The sequence below is a fragment of the Kryptolebias marmoratus genome, linkage group LG8, assembly GCF_001649575.2.
Source record: "Kryptolebias marmoratus isolate JLee-2015 linkage group LG8, ASM164957v2, whole genome shotgun sequence".
Lineage (NCBI taxonomy): Eukaryota > Metazoa > Chordata > Actinopteri > Cyprinodontiformes > Rivulidae > Kryptolebias > Kryptolebias marmoratus.
In genome coordinates, this window is record NC_051437.1 from 6,521,032 (window position 1) to 6,536,897 (window position 15,866).

General features: G+C 42.0%; 2 protein-coding genes across 4 annotated transcripts in view; one reads left to right on the forward strand and one right to left on the reverse strand.

Moving 5' to 3' along the window:
• The window catches only part of sdf4 (stromal cell derived factor 4), a 10,117-nt gene extending 316 nt beyond the window's left edge, over positions 1–9,801 (forward strand). Inside the window, exons 2-9 of one of the 2 annotated variants that reach the window (XM_025006599.2) lie at positions 1,101–1,277; positions 2,012–2,188; positions 2,907–3,227; positions 4,654–4,790; positions 4,876–4,989; positions 5,091–5,249; positions 5,539–5,714; positions 8,849–9,801. In XM_025006599.2, the coding sequence (XP_024862367.1) occupies positions 2,917–3,227; positions 4,654–4,790; positions 4,876–4,989; positions 5,091–5,249; positions 5,539–5,714; positions 8,849–9,025 (1,074 nt within the window). In that variant the 5' untranslated portion in view covers positions 1,101–1,277; positions 2,012–2,188; positions 2,907–2,916 and the 3' untranslated portion in view covers positions 9,026–9,801. Of the gene's footprint in view, positions 1–561; positions 1,278–2,011; positions 2,189–2,906; positions 3,228–4,653; positions 4,791–4,875; positions 4,990–5,090; positions 5,250–5,538; positions 5,715–8,848 lie in introns of those variants that run through there. The other variant, XM_037976929.1, reaches the window with a different exon arrangement.
• Positions 9,802–11,761: 1,960 nt separating this feature from the next.
• Positions 11,762–15,866, reverse strand: part of hipk1a (homeodomain interacting protein kinase 1a) — a 16,902-nt gene continuing 12,797 nt past the window's right edge. For both annotated transcript variants that reach the window (XM_017419257.3, XM_017419256.3), the window contains exons 14-16: positions 15,262–15,455; positions 14,999–15,129; positions 11,762–13,229 (exon numbers count right to left, since the gene is read on the reverse strand). In XM_017419257.3, the coding sequence (XP_017274746.1) occupies positions 12,819–13,229; positions 14,999–15,129; positions 15,262–15,455 (736 nt within the window). In that variant the 3' untranslated portion in view covers positions 11,762–12,818. The remainder of the gene's footprint in view (positions 13,230–14,998; positions 15,130–15,261; positions 15,456–15,866) is intronic.

A 15,866-nucleotide genomic window follows, 5' to 3' on the forward strand; every position in this document is an offset into this window, starting at 1 on the left:
GGGGGGGGGGTGGAGGGAGGGCACAGGGGGCAAAAGAGGAGGCAGAGAGGAGGGGCGTCTAAAACTGAGGGTGGGCTGTGAGGGCTTCTCCTTTTTCCCCACCACCCCCTGCTGGCTCTCACACCGGGCAAAGGTTTCCAGGGTCCAGCGACGTGAAGCGGCAGCTCAGAAGGCGCTGCGAGATCCACATCAGAACATATGCAGGGTCAGCGCTAGAGACTGAACCTGAAAGAGAAGAGTGATGTCCAACATTAAATGTTTTTTGTTGTTAGTGTTGTTCAGCCTCCAAGTGTAAGTCCCTCCTTACTGCTGCCACAGTAAGCTCCACAGGTAGCATAGATCTCTTCCTGACTCAGCTCAGGTGCTGCCCACCCACGGCCCCGACACGTCCAGGTGCAGAAACCCGAAGGATGGTAGGTCGAGCTTTGCCTGCTCCAGTGTGCTCCCTGCCCTTTCCCTCTGGTCTGACTTGATCCTTTGCTCTGGGGTTTACAGAAGAACTCAGTGGAGTTTTATCGTCTCCCATCCTCCCCCCCCCTCTCTCTCTCTCTCTCTCTCTCTCACCCTACAAGCTCGTTCAGCTCTGTTTTATCTCAAACATGAAATGCTCCAACTGAAAAGGCTCTTTGGCAGAGATTGTGTGTGTGTGTGTATATGTGTGTGTGTGTGTTGCTCGTACAAAGTTGTGTATCTGTTATTTTTGCTCAATACGAGCCAAACCTCTGTGTTTAGAGATCTGAGGTAGATACAGAAACAAATTCATACCTCTTTTTGTGACCTTTGAAAAGTTTCTTGAGGAATTTGTTGATCGAAAACCTGCCAGAGTGTCCTGATAGGTGCATGTTTTAATCAGAGTTGGTGCTCAGCAGAATCACCCCACTATTCTGAACACCACAAATGAAAAAAAGTAAGATTAGTTATTTTGTTAGCATTATATAAATACTAATATTTGGCATTTTATGTGAACAACTGTGTGTTCCCACAATAAGCTCATTTATGTGAGTGTAAACCATGTTATCGTTTCTCCTTTTCGTTTAAACTTACAATATTTAGTCTGCTTCTGCTCGAGTTTGTTTTCAGATTAATGTGTTTTAAAACAGCGCCACTCAGAGGAAGCAGGGTGGAGGACAAACTGCTCCTCCTCCTGGTGTCGTCCTACTTCCTGTATTCGCTGGCACAGCTGGGTGTGACGTAAGACGAAGCCGGAAATCCAACAAGCTTAGCACAAAAAAAACAGAACAGCACCGGAAGTGGTGTACTTTCACCTTCAAAATAAGGTAAAAAGTTGGCCTCAGTTGTGAGACATCACACAGAATCTGATTTGTTTTAGCTGCTTTGGGAAATGATCTATTATCATTACAATTTGGGTCCAAACGGGTTTTCCAAATGGACAATGACCCAAAACAGACTGCTAAGTTAGTTACAGAGTGACTTAAAGACAACAAAGTCAATGTTTTGGAATGATCGTCACAAAGCCTTGTTTTCAAAAAGACAGAAAATTTGCAGGCAGAGCTGAAAAACTGTGTTGAAGCGAGGCGTCCCACAAACCTGTTCCACCAGTTCTGTCGGGAAGAACGGGACAAAATTCCAGCAAACTACTGTCAGAAGCTGTGGAAGGAAACCCAAAACATTTGACCCAAGTTATACATTTTAAAGGCATAGTGTATGTAAACCTGTGACTCGCTTTCTCTCTCTCATTATTCAGACAGTGACAGACTGTGTGTAAACATCTGGTTTCAACTGTATCTAGACTTTGAAAATACTAAAAGTGTACTTTTCCAGAGCTGACAACAGCTTTACTGTGTGCGGTATTCTAAATGAGACATTCTTTAAAAAAGCTAATATAGTGTTGTATAGAAGAAGACATGGAACTTGTTTCCTTAAGTCATAAAAAATAATTTACCAGATGTTTACAAATAAAAGTCAGAAGTCTTTTTTTTTTTTTTTTCTTTTACAGCTGTCTTTTTTTTTCTCCTCCTGACGCTGATGACGTTATGCTTTTATTTTGAAGTTGGCTAACGGAAGTCACGGCCGTGTCTTCAGACGATCACGTCTTTTACCGGAACACCGTGGTGGCCACCAAGCTAACAGCTCAGCCGACTCACTGAGGACTTCATCCACCTGCCCGTGTGTGTGTGTGAGCTGCTGCAGACTGAGCCGGGCTACGTTTTCAGAGGGTGTATTTCAGGTAAGCCAGGTGTGCAGCAGCTGGAGTTTGACCACAGCAGGTTTGTGATTCTCAAGTTCCTGCTAATATCAGCTAACTGATGTTAGCCAGTGTCGTCTTCCACAAAGTCGCTTGAACTCGCATTTAAAGTCGGTTTTTTATTTGTGTTTTGACTAGTCGGTTGATATTTAACATTTATTTACCGAAAGAAGCTAACATTAGCCTAATGGTATTAAATGAACCTGTCGGTATAGTACGCCAACAACGTGTTGAGAAAATATTCGCCAATGTAAACCTAACAGGAAGAAGCTCTTAGTCTTTTTTTTTTAACTCTTTTTTTTTTTTAATTATTTTGCTGTTAAAATGTGAAAGTCTACGTCCAGGTCATGGTTTGAGTTTAAACTATGTACTAACTAATCTATGTAATGGATTGTAAACGTATCATTTATGACGGCGTTCATAATGTAGCTCTTAAATCAAACAGTTTAGAGATATTTTTTCTAGATATTATTAGGTCAAACCATGTTAAAATTTACACCACTTAAAGTCTTGTTGTTGTTGATCTTTAAGCCTTTTGTTTGTGTTGTTTGTTCAGGGCAGATAAACAGGATTTTTAAGTGGGTGTGCTTCAAGTGGTGAAAACTCCAAGCGGACTTGAACGCATCATCAGAGTTGCCTGCTGGATGATCTGCGTCAGCACAGCTTCACATAACTAATTGTGTGCTTTCACCTTTTTCAGGGGGGGAATCATGGCTGTTTGGAGAAAACGGTGGTGCAGGAACCTCCTGGCTGCGTTTCTGTCTGTGTGCGTCCTGCTCCACGCCGCGGACGTGGACGCACGGCCGGCCAACATGTCATCCTCCAAGGATAAGACTGCAGCCGGTAAGGACGAGAATGAGATCCTGCCCCCGGACCACCTGAACGGCTTGAAGATGGAGAGGGACGGCCACCTCAACAAAGACTTCCACCAGGAGGTGTTTCTGGGGAAAGACATGGAAGAGTTTGAGGAGGATTCAGAGCCAAGGAGGAACAGGAAGAAGCTGATAGAGATCTTCACCAAGTAAGACGTTTGGAGGCAGCGCACTGTCTAAACTAGGTGTTTTCACAGATCACGACTGTCACAGGATAGACAAAAGACACCCCAAAATTTGAACATCAGACCATCAAAGAGTGGCCTTGTTCAGGATAAATATCCCTTAATGTTTTTTACTCAGAACTGTATTACAAGCTGATGAATAAAATTTAGAGAAAGTGTCACAACAAAAAGGGTATTGCAAAATGCTGCTGAGAATATATGTGAAATATGTGCTGAAGGACAAGCATGACTTATCATTAACGTGTTCTTCACATTAAAAAAAAAGGAAAGTTTTGCGTAATTTCACCGCAGACGGTTTTAGTGATGAATTAGCTTCTTTGTGTGAACGACCATAAAGATATTTAGTTTATGGAAAAATGTTTTTTTTTTTATGAAATTGATGCTCATTTACCAACAAAACAATTGTGTTAAACAAAAGAAAATAACCTAAATCAGTCTTGACCCCAAAATCAAGGAAACAATGCAGCAACTTCTATTGTTTAACTAATAAGCAACAAGCAAGCCCAATATATGAAAACTTTAATAATAAATAGTATGAGTTTAATCAGATTTGTCTGATCAAGACAGGACATTTTACAGTATATAACAATATTCTCTTGCAGTTGTAGGTATTTATCCTCACACAATGCATTGCAAAGCAAATTAAAAATAAAATTTTTAATTCAGGAAAAACACTTCCTACATCCATAATTTTACAAAAGTACACAGATGGAGGGGTTTTTCCCAAAGAAACCTGCACCACTGTACAAACTTGGTAAACTATAATAGATTTACAGACAAGCTGGCGCCAAAAAATTGATAAAAAAAAAAAGGATTTATTCTGAAAAATTAATCAAATTTCAAAACTGACTGTAATAAAACATGTTGGAACCCAGGGCTGCACAGTATTAGAAAGACTTGTGATTTGCATTAATATTGCGATGACTGTCGGTTCCTAATAACCCACTTTTTCCTCACTCTTATCCGTTATCATCTAAACCAGGTGTGGGCATCGAGGCCAGTGAGAGTCTGTTGGATTGAACACAAATATTGTTAGCAGCAGAGCATGAAGGCATGGTGCTTGAAATATAATGGTCTGTGATTCATTGCAGTCCTTTGGGATATTGACATTGTGCTTACTGGTGTTGTGATGACAACAGACCAGCTAAATATTGTGCAGCTCTTGTAGGAACCCTGTTAATTGGTGGTCGTCTGCCAGGCTGGGATCAGTCCTTCACATCAATGCTTAGTTATATGACAAAGTCGACAGCAGAGGACTTTTAGACCTTTACTCAAATGGTTCTACTGCACCTCTGATGCTCAAGATCTCATCCTGGTGCTCGAGTCTCTGTTTTTTTTTCACATCCGGACACAAGTGAACCGATTTCTTTGGTGAATTCTCCTGTTCCAGAGTCGACGTCAACAAGGACCGGAGCGTGAGCTCCAAGGAGCTGCAGGAGTGGATCATGGCGAAGACAAAGGAGCACTTTCAGGAGGCCATGAAGGAGAACAAGAACAGCTTCCACGCAGTTGATCCGGACGGAGACGGTGAGCCACTTCGTCCCAGAGTTGGTTTTACATTTCGAATACGTTCGGATTTAAATCTTACAAAACTGCAAACATCTGCCTGTAGGTTATGTCACATGGAACGAGTACAAAATCAAATTTCTGGCCAGCAAAGGCTTCGATGAAGAAGAGATTGCCGACAAAATAAAGAAGAAGGAAGATCTGAAACTGGATGAGGAAAGTAGGTGTAAAACTTTATAGGTACAGTTTTTTTTCCCCAGTAACAGATGGAGTTGTTAAATCTGAGAATAACACGATGTCCTCCTGTTTTCACCTTTGCAGCTCAGGAGGTGTTGGAGAGCCTGAGGGACCGCTGGGTTCAGGCTGACAACCCTCCACCTGACCAGCGGCTGAACGAAGAGGAGTTCCTGTCCTTCCTCCATCCCGAGCACAGCAAAGGCATGCTCAAATACATGGTCAAGGAAATTGTCCGAGACTTAGGTACACTTTGCTGCCCTGATAAAATTCTGAATCATGAAAGCTGAAACTCACTGTTAAGAGTTCACTTGGTTAAACACAGGTGTTGACATTAAAAGGTTGGAAGGAGAGCTAAAACAGAGCAGAAAATGGCTGAAATTCAGCTTTTCCTGCAGCTGTTGAGAACTGCAGAATAAAGGATGTTGTGTAACATATAGTGACTTTAAATGAACTTGTTTATCGCCTGATAATATGAAGGGGAACTGAATGACCGTGGAGTTTCAATAAGAGGTTTGCTGTTTTTCTCCTGCAGACCAGGACAGCGATTTTAAACTGACCCTGTCGGAGTTCATCTCGTTACCCGTGGGCACCGTGGAGAACCAGCAGGGCCAGGACATCGATGACGACTGGGTCAAAGAGAGGAAGAACGAATTTGAGAAAGTCATCGACTCAAACCACGACGGCATCGTAACCATGAAGGAACTGGAGGTAACAGAAAGTCACCGTCTGCGCTCGAGTGCTGCGATGCTTTATATTTGCCATGAGAAGAACAAAAGTCCATCAGATCATTGATTTCAAGCTGCTCTGCATTCTGGTGATACTAAACAAAAACAGCTTTAGTTGCTACTAGTGCTGGGCAATATAGAAAAAATCCTACATCACAATATGAATAATTTTATATCACGATAACGATATATATCACGATATACCCCAATTACGTACGTTGTCAGTTATTCTCTGAAAAATATGAAAAAATAATCTAATTTCTTACTTTTTTCAAGCTTTATTTCGAAGTGACATTTAACTGAACTTTCACAAATGAGATTTTGCTGCATTTTAGTGCAGCAATATATATGTACCTGTTACCACGTAACAGTAACAAATGACAGACTCCATTATCTTCGGCCGGCTATAGTTTCACTTTTCACAACTTTCCCCCGCTCTTTTACAACTTGTTTGACCTTGCACTTTTTGGATTGTTAAATATTCTTTTTCGTGGTTCTTCTTTAAGTGATAGAAGAGGTTTGTTGTGTTGGCGTCAGATGAGAAAAAAAGTCTCATAGCAGAGTTAGCATATTACCTTTTTCTGCTCCGTGTCGGACGTCTTGAACCAAATCACAGACGTCCCCCTGGTTTTGGTAAAAGTCTTTCTTCTTGGGCTGCCTGCTAGCTGTCTCTACTTGTTGCGACCCCGGGTTTGATACTTCCTGCGTCTCCATCTTTCAGCACTTATGGTGAAAACACGGTGCCGCACAGAAAGCCGCTGCCGTAAAGCATGTCGCAAACCCACACGTAAAGCAGCGTCATGTCGCAAAACGGAGATTCTTCGCAAAATAGTTATTTTTTCTTATTATTTATCATTTATATAAACTGCATGTATGCAAAGTGACAACACTAATACATTCGTTGTAGCCTACGTTATGAAATATTTACATGAATCATTGATACAATGATAGAAACGACAGAGACGATAGAAGAAAATATATCACAATAGACACTTTTCTATCGTCCCCACGATATGTATCGTTATATCGCCCAGCACTAGTTGCTCCCATCACGGTGAGGTTTTAGTCTCCTCATAGTGAACACTAACAGGAACAGATTATCTTCTGCATCACAACTCTTAATTAACATCTTTCTTATTTTCTTGCTCTGATTCATAGCAGCAGTGGTGGTAGTGTAGTGAGAGAAATGTTGAAGTGTTGGTGTGATTTGTTCTGTAAAACAAACTGGTCTTCAACATTTCAGTCCTTATTGTTTGTCATAAAACTACTTCTCAGCTTAAAAGGAAGGAACATCCAACTCCACAGGCCGTTATTAAGAGACGATGCAACAAACGCTTTACTATAAAAAGAAAAACAACTAGATAAACACGTGAGCAGTTACTCCACAAAGGAAAAAAAAAAGTTTGGAGCACAAATAGAAAAAACTGAGGATTAAAAGTGAGTTGCTAAAATATGATTATTCAGCCTCCCTCACTTTTTTTTCTACTTTTTGTTAATATTGTATGTTTGGTTTAAGCTGAACGAAACAAAGCGGGGTTCTGTGGAGAACTGCGAACACGATTTTCTTACCTGTTGTAGACGAGTCTTTCGAACGGCCTCAGTTTGGAGAAATAAAGTTTCGATCTGACAGGACTGATGAGCCAAATGCAGCTGAAACTAAGTGAATTAGTGTCATCTAAAAACAACTTCAGTCTACAGAATTTGATTTGGTTCATGCAAACAGTTTCATAGATCTGTAGACTGCCATCGGTTGTGCAAAACACAATTATTTTAAATTTCTTTTTACCGGCACAGATAGCTGCTGTTTGTTCGGACAAATAGGGCTGGGATGAATGTCAACTATCAGCTGTTGGAGTTCATCAGGCGATAGACTTGTTTAATTTTTTTCTTTTCATGTTATTTTAGCTAGTTTAACTTCACCTCTCAAGAGGTTTGATGAGTAAATGACTTCAGCTCAAATCCAAACCTGAACACACTCTAAAACGCCCCGATCCCGTCCAGCAGCACAGCAAAGATCTGCATGACTTATCTGTTCGAATCGGCAACAGAATCAATGAAAAAAAATAATCCTATCGTAATAAAAAAAAGGCAAGATAAAGTTAAAATTATTTTGAGGGAAATGGTGGTTTTAAGACAAATCACACGAGTTTCTCCTGCAGCTGCATAAAGAAACAAAGCGGGGTTCTGTGGAGAAAAAATAAACAATCATCATTTCTTTGTTTAAAACAAAGAAATGTGAAATATGGCCTCTCCCCTGTGGTTAACACGTGCTTTTTGATCGACTAATTTGCTAAATATTTGACAGATTACAGCCAAATATAATGAAAGAACCAGGTCAAAGAAAGCCTCACCACAGAGTTTCGGTGCATCAGTCAACAGGTGGAAGTAATAAACTCTGACTCTATGGTGGCTGGTTTATAATCATCTATCAGTAGTTAAACACAGACTTTCCAACCATGTAAACAAACAGACTTGTTTTCATCATCAGTAACAGCTGCCAGTGTGACATGCTAGTCAGCTGTCACCCAATTGTACTGGTAAATAAAATGTAAACAACCATGTTGTGCAAAATTGACAAATATATGAAGGTTTGTAAAATAGTACTTGCAGTTGTTTTAAGACTTGTTTCTCTGCTCCAACACACCTGCTGTGAATCAATGGGTGATTAACAGGCTTCTGCAGAACAGAAGAGGTGATTTAACCTCTGAATCAGGTGTGTTGGAGCAGAGAAACAAGGAAAACATGCAGGATGGTGGCCCTCCAGGACCAGGGTGGCCCACCCCTGTTGATGACAGCAATCCGCTTCGGTCTCGGCTGTGTTCAGATTAGCTATTAGCTCGTCAGTCCTGTCCGAACGAAACTTTTATTTCTCCAAACAGAGGTTGTTCAAAAGGCTGTAAACAGGGAAGATAGTAACTGGTAATAACTTGTCCACAAAACCCATCTTCAAAAATGGCTGAAACATTTTAACGCTTGTGTGACAGTCAACAAAAAATGCCTAAAAAAAAAAAAGGCATGTGACGTTTGCCCTCCAGCTGCACACTTCACTTTGTTTTTGATCGTGACGCGGTCCACAAGACTGAATTGTCCCCCCCTGCCGTTTGGTCCGCCCCGCAGGAGTACATGGACCCGATGAACGAGCACAACGCCCTGAACGAGGCCAAGCAGATGATCGCCGTCGCCGACGAGAACCAGAACCATCAGCTGGAGCTGGAGGAGATCCTCAGATACAGCGAGTACTTCACGGGCAGCAAGCTCATGGATTACGCCAGAAACGTGCACGAGGAGTTCTGAACACGGGAGTCCTCCTCCCCACCTCCTTTTATCTGCTTCAGGGACAAGCCTGAAGGGGGGGGTCAGCTGGGATGTGATAAGATGCTCTAGTGTGTAATTATCTGTTAAATTCACGTCAGACTCCAGATATTAGACCGGCCCTTTAGCCTCCCACAACCATCACAGCTAACACAGCCTGCTTCCTGTGTACCATTGGACTGTTTGCTGCAGAAATCTGAGCTGCTGCCATCCCTCCCAAATTCTCTCCTTGTTTTTGTGGAATGTGTGTATATGAGAAATTTTAGCCCCAACAATATTTTTTTTGTTGTTGTTGCTGGTGCACACATTCAGCCAGCATGCCTGTGTACAGTGTAAATACTCACATTTGTCACATACTGATGCCTCCGTGAGAGAGTAAAGTGCTGCTGAGAGGTACAACACAAAGATGGCGTGTTGACATAAAAATAAAAATTAAAAAAATCCTGAACGTTGTTGCACAGTTCAACAGGTTTCTATGGCGAATATTTGCTGTTCTGCAGATCTTTTAAACTGTGGGGGGAGGATAATGCTCCTAAAAACTGCATAGGTACCATAAAGTAATCTTGCATTGCGTAGACTTTCATTTAAACTCTATAAAAAGAGATTAATATATGATATTAATGTATTTAGATGAACAGAATGAAACACGGGTGTCTTATTTAGTTTCTGGATCGTCTGACTAAAGCTCGGTGTTTTGTTCTTCACAGCAACCTTCATGCTTTTATTCATGTGGAAGACAATAAATTTATTTATATGGACCTCTTCTGTTTTTGATTACTTCTTAAAAACGTTTAGAGCAGGTGTCCTTGTGTTAGATTCCTCAGTCCGAATGTGAAAGAAGATTAATAAAATGTACTGCAAATAAATATTTCATATCTGCTGAAAAGCACCGAAATATTTGCATTCTGACGATTAACCTGCCTCGTGAAGAGCCTTCATTCTTTACTGAAGCACCCTCGTTGCGGTTTGCTTTTCATCCGTTTCCAATAAAATCTTTGATTCAGTTCTCCTGCAGCTTTAGAAAAACCCATACAAATACATCAATCAATTAGGATCAGTGTGCTCTGACTTTCAGCAGCAGGACAATGTAGGCAAAAATTTGCAAAACCTTCACGGACGATAGGATTGAGGCGAAATGAGCGAGAAAACCCAGCTCACCTCAGACAGACTTCACAGAAGAACCAGCGAAGAGCTCGGTGATCTTTCCACACTTTCGAGGCGTCAAAACTTTTCCAAAGTATTCCAAGCAAACTCATATTTCTATAAGTTTTACACTTATATACAATGAACAACAATAAAATGCACCTCTGTTTGTTGTTCATAACAAACGCCTGCCCGTACCATAACTCCACCGCAACATTGGCATCAGCAAACTGCTCACCCATATAAGGCCATACACACAGTCCGCCATCTGCCCTGTACAGTGAAAACCAGGATTCATCCGTGAAGAGAATACCTCTCCATGGTACCATACACCAGTGAATGTGAGCATTCGCCCACACACTGCAGCCAGGTGGAGACCCAGATGAGAACCACGAGCATCCAGATGAGCTAGCTTTATCTTCCTGTACACTTAGTTTAGTTCTGTACATTTAGTCATACTTAGATCTGTTTGATTTAGCTTAGCTTATTTAGACAATTAGTTATCATTGTATCTTGTACCTGTCTTTAATTTTGTTCTTATGTTGTAAAGCACTTTGAGTCGCCTTGTGCTGAAAAGTGCTATTTAAATAAATTTACCTACTTACCTTTCCTGAGACGGTTTCTGACAGTTTGCGCAGAAATGCTTTGATTCTGCAAACCGCCTGTGGCAGCAGCTGTCTGGGTGGCTGGTCTCAGACCATCTCTGAGGTGAAGGTGAAGGTGCTGGTGCTGGTGTGGTTGCACGTGCTCTGTAGCTGGGAGCATGTACTGCCAAATTCTCGAAAACGCCTTTGGAGACGGCTGATGGTAGAGAAATGAGCATCGAGTTGATGGGCAACAGCTCTGGTGGACATTCCTGTAGTCGCCATGCTAACTGAACGCTCCCTCAAAACTTTTATCATCTGTGGCATTATGCTGTCTGACTGAGCTGCACATTTTTTAGAGTGGCCACACCTGTGCAATAATCACGCTGTCTAATCAGCATCTTGATATGACACACCTGTGAGGTGGATGGATTATCTCAGCAAAGGAGAAAGGCTCACTAACACAGATTTATACACATTTATAAACAATATTTAAGGAAAAAAGGCCTTTTATGGACACAGAAAAAGTCTTAGACCTTCGAGTTCAGCTCGTGAAAAATGGGAACGAAAAACTAAAGTGTTTATATTTTTGACCAGTATAGTTTGTACATTGAAACACAGACTATGTCCTCCTTCAGGGCTGTTTTCTCTCAAATCGCATCTCAACTCTCATCAACTCCCATTATATCCGAGCTCAAAATGTCCTCTTCTAATCAGGCAACACATTTGTGACCTCGAGTAGCTTCTGCAACTTACGGTTCAGGAGTTTGTTATCGATCCAACTCAGAGTTTGCTCAGTGAATGTTTGAGGCTTACTTTTTATTCTGCATCTCTGCATGTTTTCTCAGGAAATTTTCTGGTTACGGAATAAAATTGTCCTCCAGTTTAAAAAAAATTAAATAAAAAAAAAAACTTTTCTGGAGCTAAACTTAAAGACGAGTCTAAAACCAGCGAACGAAGCTTTGTACACAGACACTGACGGAGACCCGAATTCTTCTTTGAGATTTTATTGCATATCGATGAGTAAAGGTTCACTGTGTCCTCTATTGTAGCACTTCACAACACAGCAGGATAGAGGAAAACCCATCATACCACCTGACCAATGGTGTGCTTAGAAGCAGAAACAAACCGAACATTAATTTATATTTCTACTGATCATGTCAGAATTTTATCCACAAATCAAACACCGGAAATTATATCGAAGTGTCTTTTTGTTCGATTGGATCTTTTGTGCACGTTTTAGTTCACAGACATCACTTCACAAGACACAAAGTTTTACGTTTCTCCAGAATAATAAAAGGTTTTAGTTGTACGAATGTCTATTCAGTCTGCGAGCTACATGGAGTCTGTGTGTTTGCAGGTTACAGACACATGCAACCTTAACAGGAAGTTTAAAACGAACAACAACAAAAAAAAAAATTCCTTGTTCATCCTACTCTACATCATTTGGACACACCGAACGTATAAATAGAAGCAAGTCGAAGGCCAGTACTCAGAGTTGACATAGAAAACACCGTGACACATCTTTACACAATACAGTACGTCGCTTCAGTTCACAATAAAAGTTCAAACACGCACTACAGTCATTACGGAAAAATAGGAATCCGACGTAACGCGCGGCGCAGACGTGAAATTCTTAAAAGAAAGCTGCTCTGGTGGGGCAGAGTTAGGAGAAAAAAAGCATTGGAGCAGCGCAATGTTGTTTTCCACAACCTCGTTTGAAATAAAATCACAGGGATTTTCCCTGACGAGGGAACTTAAAATTACAGTTAAATAAAAGCCACACATAAAAGAACTTCTTGTTCTTGAATGATGTCAACTTATCTTCATTTTGAGCTGTAGGTCAGCTACTTATTTAGTATTTAATTTCCAACTAAAGGCTCTTTGTTACCATCAGTGTGCTGTGATGCAGCAGAAAGAAAGATTTAAATTAATATGAATGATTAAAAGATAAACAAATTGTGGGACTGAGCAGTCACTTAAGAGTTAAAACAAAACAAAACAACGCAAGGAGCTTGTGCTCATTTGTGGCGCAGAGCTGCTGCTCTTCACAGGTAGGGGGGGTAATGGTTGAGTTTTCTCTGGTAAGCAGCAGTGGAGCGGTGAAAAGGCTGCGCTCCCTGCTGCTGCTGCTGCTGCTGGGCGCTGTACTGTCCCGGGACGGACCCTCCGAGGCTCAAGCCCCCGTTCTTCTGCAGCAGAGCCAAAGAGGAGTAAGCTCCGCTCGGCCTACCGTGTCGGGACGAGCCGCCCTGCATCTGGTCCACGGCCTGGGACACGGAGGCCAGGGCAGCGGAGGCCGGGTAGGCGTACAGGCTCGGAGTTGAGCTGAACAGGGCGCTCTCGTGGAGGCGGTAGGAGGAGTGGGAGGAGGCGGGTGGGGGGTACGTGGGCTGCCGCCTCAGAGAGCCGCCGCTTCCTGACTGGTTGTGGGAGGACGGAATCGCAGACGGCTGCACCTGAAACGAAACCAGAGCAGAGTTTCATAACCGTCTGGACATCCTACCAACTCTGGCCTGGATTCACTAAGACTGAGCAGCGCCTGATTTTTGCTCCATTTTTTTGTGCATCAAATTCAAATTGCTACTTATATCCTGGAGCTAACACGCCCATCAAGGTCAGTATGTGTGACCAATATGTGCACTTTATGCATCAGATCCCAGTTCAGGCGAGTGAATATTCTGTGATAATTATCCCAGAACATGACGACTTTGGGTTCAGTTTGTTAGACTCTGGATGTAAAGCACTATTTGCTGAAATGTTCTACAATCAGAAGGTTCTGGATTCTAAATATAAAGTGGCAATAAGTGGATTTTACACACATTTAGGACAGTTTATTTAAAGATGCAACACCGTCTGACACGAACCACTGGAACAGAGGAATTATACCTTTCCTGACGTGCCCACCCTCTTTTCAGGAAAACAACAGTGCAGCAGATTGCTCCTGTTCTTCTGTATCTGTTCCTAGAGATGAAAATCCTACCAGCTCTAAGGAGACAGTAAGGATTTCATGCGAACTGTGTTGCAAACAGCACTGGTCTTTGAGAATCAGGCACTATTAGTCCTGAAAGTTATTTACATAAATATGGAGGTTTTTTTCCCTCCAAAGGCATGTAGAATACTTCATTTAGAAGACCTGGGAAACTTTTTCATCCACCCATCTTCTACCACTTATCCTTGGTCAGGTCACAGAGGCAACAGGTCCAGGAGGGAAACCCAGGGGTTCCCAAGGTGTTCCCAGGCCAGAGAGGATACATAATCCCTTCCCTTAACTGACTCCTTTTGATGCAGAGGAGCAGCAGCTCTGGCGGAGTCCAACCTGCGCTGAGAACAAGCCAAGGACGCGGACACAGCTCTTTCTTTGGTTAAACAGAGACAAGATGGCCGTTAAAAAGGACTCCACCACTCGTACCTCGAGGGACAAGGTCATAAGCCTTCTCCAGATCCACAAAGCTCACGTAGAGTGGAGAGTCAGACTCCCATGATGTCTTTAACAAGCCCAACAAAGGATGAAGATCTGGTTCACTGTTCAACTCCTGGACTAAAGCCACGCTGGTGTCCAACATACTTGTTTTTAATTAACCGTTGTCCCTCTTGAGGCTCTGTAGAATCAGAACTCCAGACTCTCCCGTTAATCTCTTGTGACCCTGCTCTTTAAAGGTATATTCTGGTCATTTAAAGTGATGTTCTGTGTAAAAAATAGGAACTATAATATCTATTGTTGAAAGCTTTTTGATCGATTGATAGTTTGGAGAATCCAACTTTAGTTCTGACAGGACCTGAAGCTGCCAAGACCAAAGTGGATTACTACCATCATAAAACAACTCCAACCTCACAAGTTTTATAGCGGCTTATGCAAACACTACAATAAATATGAACCTTTACTCCATGGTCAATTTCTCAGTACAGTTACTCACAAGGAAAACAAATAGCAGCAAGAGCAGCAGAGTGTAGCACTTCCAGAGCAGTTTGGGGCTCAAATCTATCAAAAATGTCAGAATTTTTCTGTCAAAAAAAACAATACAATACAGAACTAACAATTTTTTATTTTTTTTACTAAGGTAAGGTTTAAAAAGAAAATAGTGTTTGCATGAACCACTTTGAAAGTTTGAGGACTGGAGGTGTTTTGGGACGAGAAAATCCGACTGGGATCAGGTCTGCTCAGAAAAGCCATTTTTAGCTGGTCAATGTGGTCCTTTTACACAGAAGTTCACATCACAGCTGTTACCTGACTCAGGTTGAGAGGCTGAGATCTGCTGGACGCAGCCCGCTGATGACGATCGGAGGTGGAGTCTCCTGACAGACCCGACGGCTGAGCAGACACCTTCTTGGACTTTCCAGAGCTGCTTGCAGTTTGATCTAACAGTGCAGAAGACATCTTTAGTAAATTAGGACTGTGCTTTTTTTTTTTTTTTTTTTTTCTTAAACTAAATCTCAATAAACCTCTTCTGAATATGAAAGGGAGTTGAGCAGAGCAGGCGTGTGGCCGACCTGGAGCTGCTGCAGCCTTGTGAGCAGCGCCCTCCGCAGGCTGAGTCTTCACAGAGGGCACGATGACCGCTCGAGACTTGGTGGGCTGCGAGGTGGTCTTGGGGCTCAGGGGGCTGCTGGTGGAGGAGTCCGAGTCGTGGGAGTCGTGAACCGTCACACAGCTGATCACGTTGGCTCTCTGACTTGTCCCAGAGCTGCAGGAGAAAACCAGCCCAGAGAAAATGACCCTTTTAACTTATCGAGGCAGGAAACTGTGGCTTTAAAGCACAGAATACTCCAACAAACCAAGCAACCCAACACTGCACTTCAGAAATATTAAAAATAAACAGAACAGGAACAACATTTCAGCAAATACAACAATACAGAAAACACAACAATATAAAATAAAAAAACAACCACAGCAACAGCTAAACAGAAATAACTAGAAATACATAAACAGCTCAGTACTTACCTGGTAAGTACCAGGTAAGTACTACATACCCGGTAAATATCAGACTGCATATTTGTGTGAATGCTTTTAAGCATTCACACCATTGTTTTCCTGTTTCTCTTTATTATTCTTTAACTATTCCGTACGTTTTTCGGCATCTATCGCAGGCCGCAAT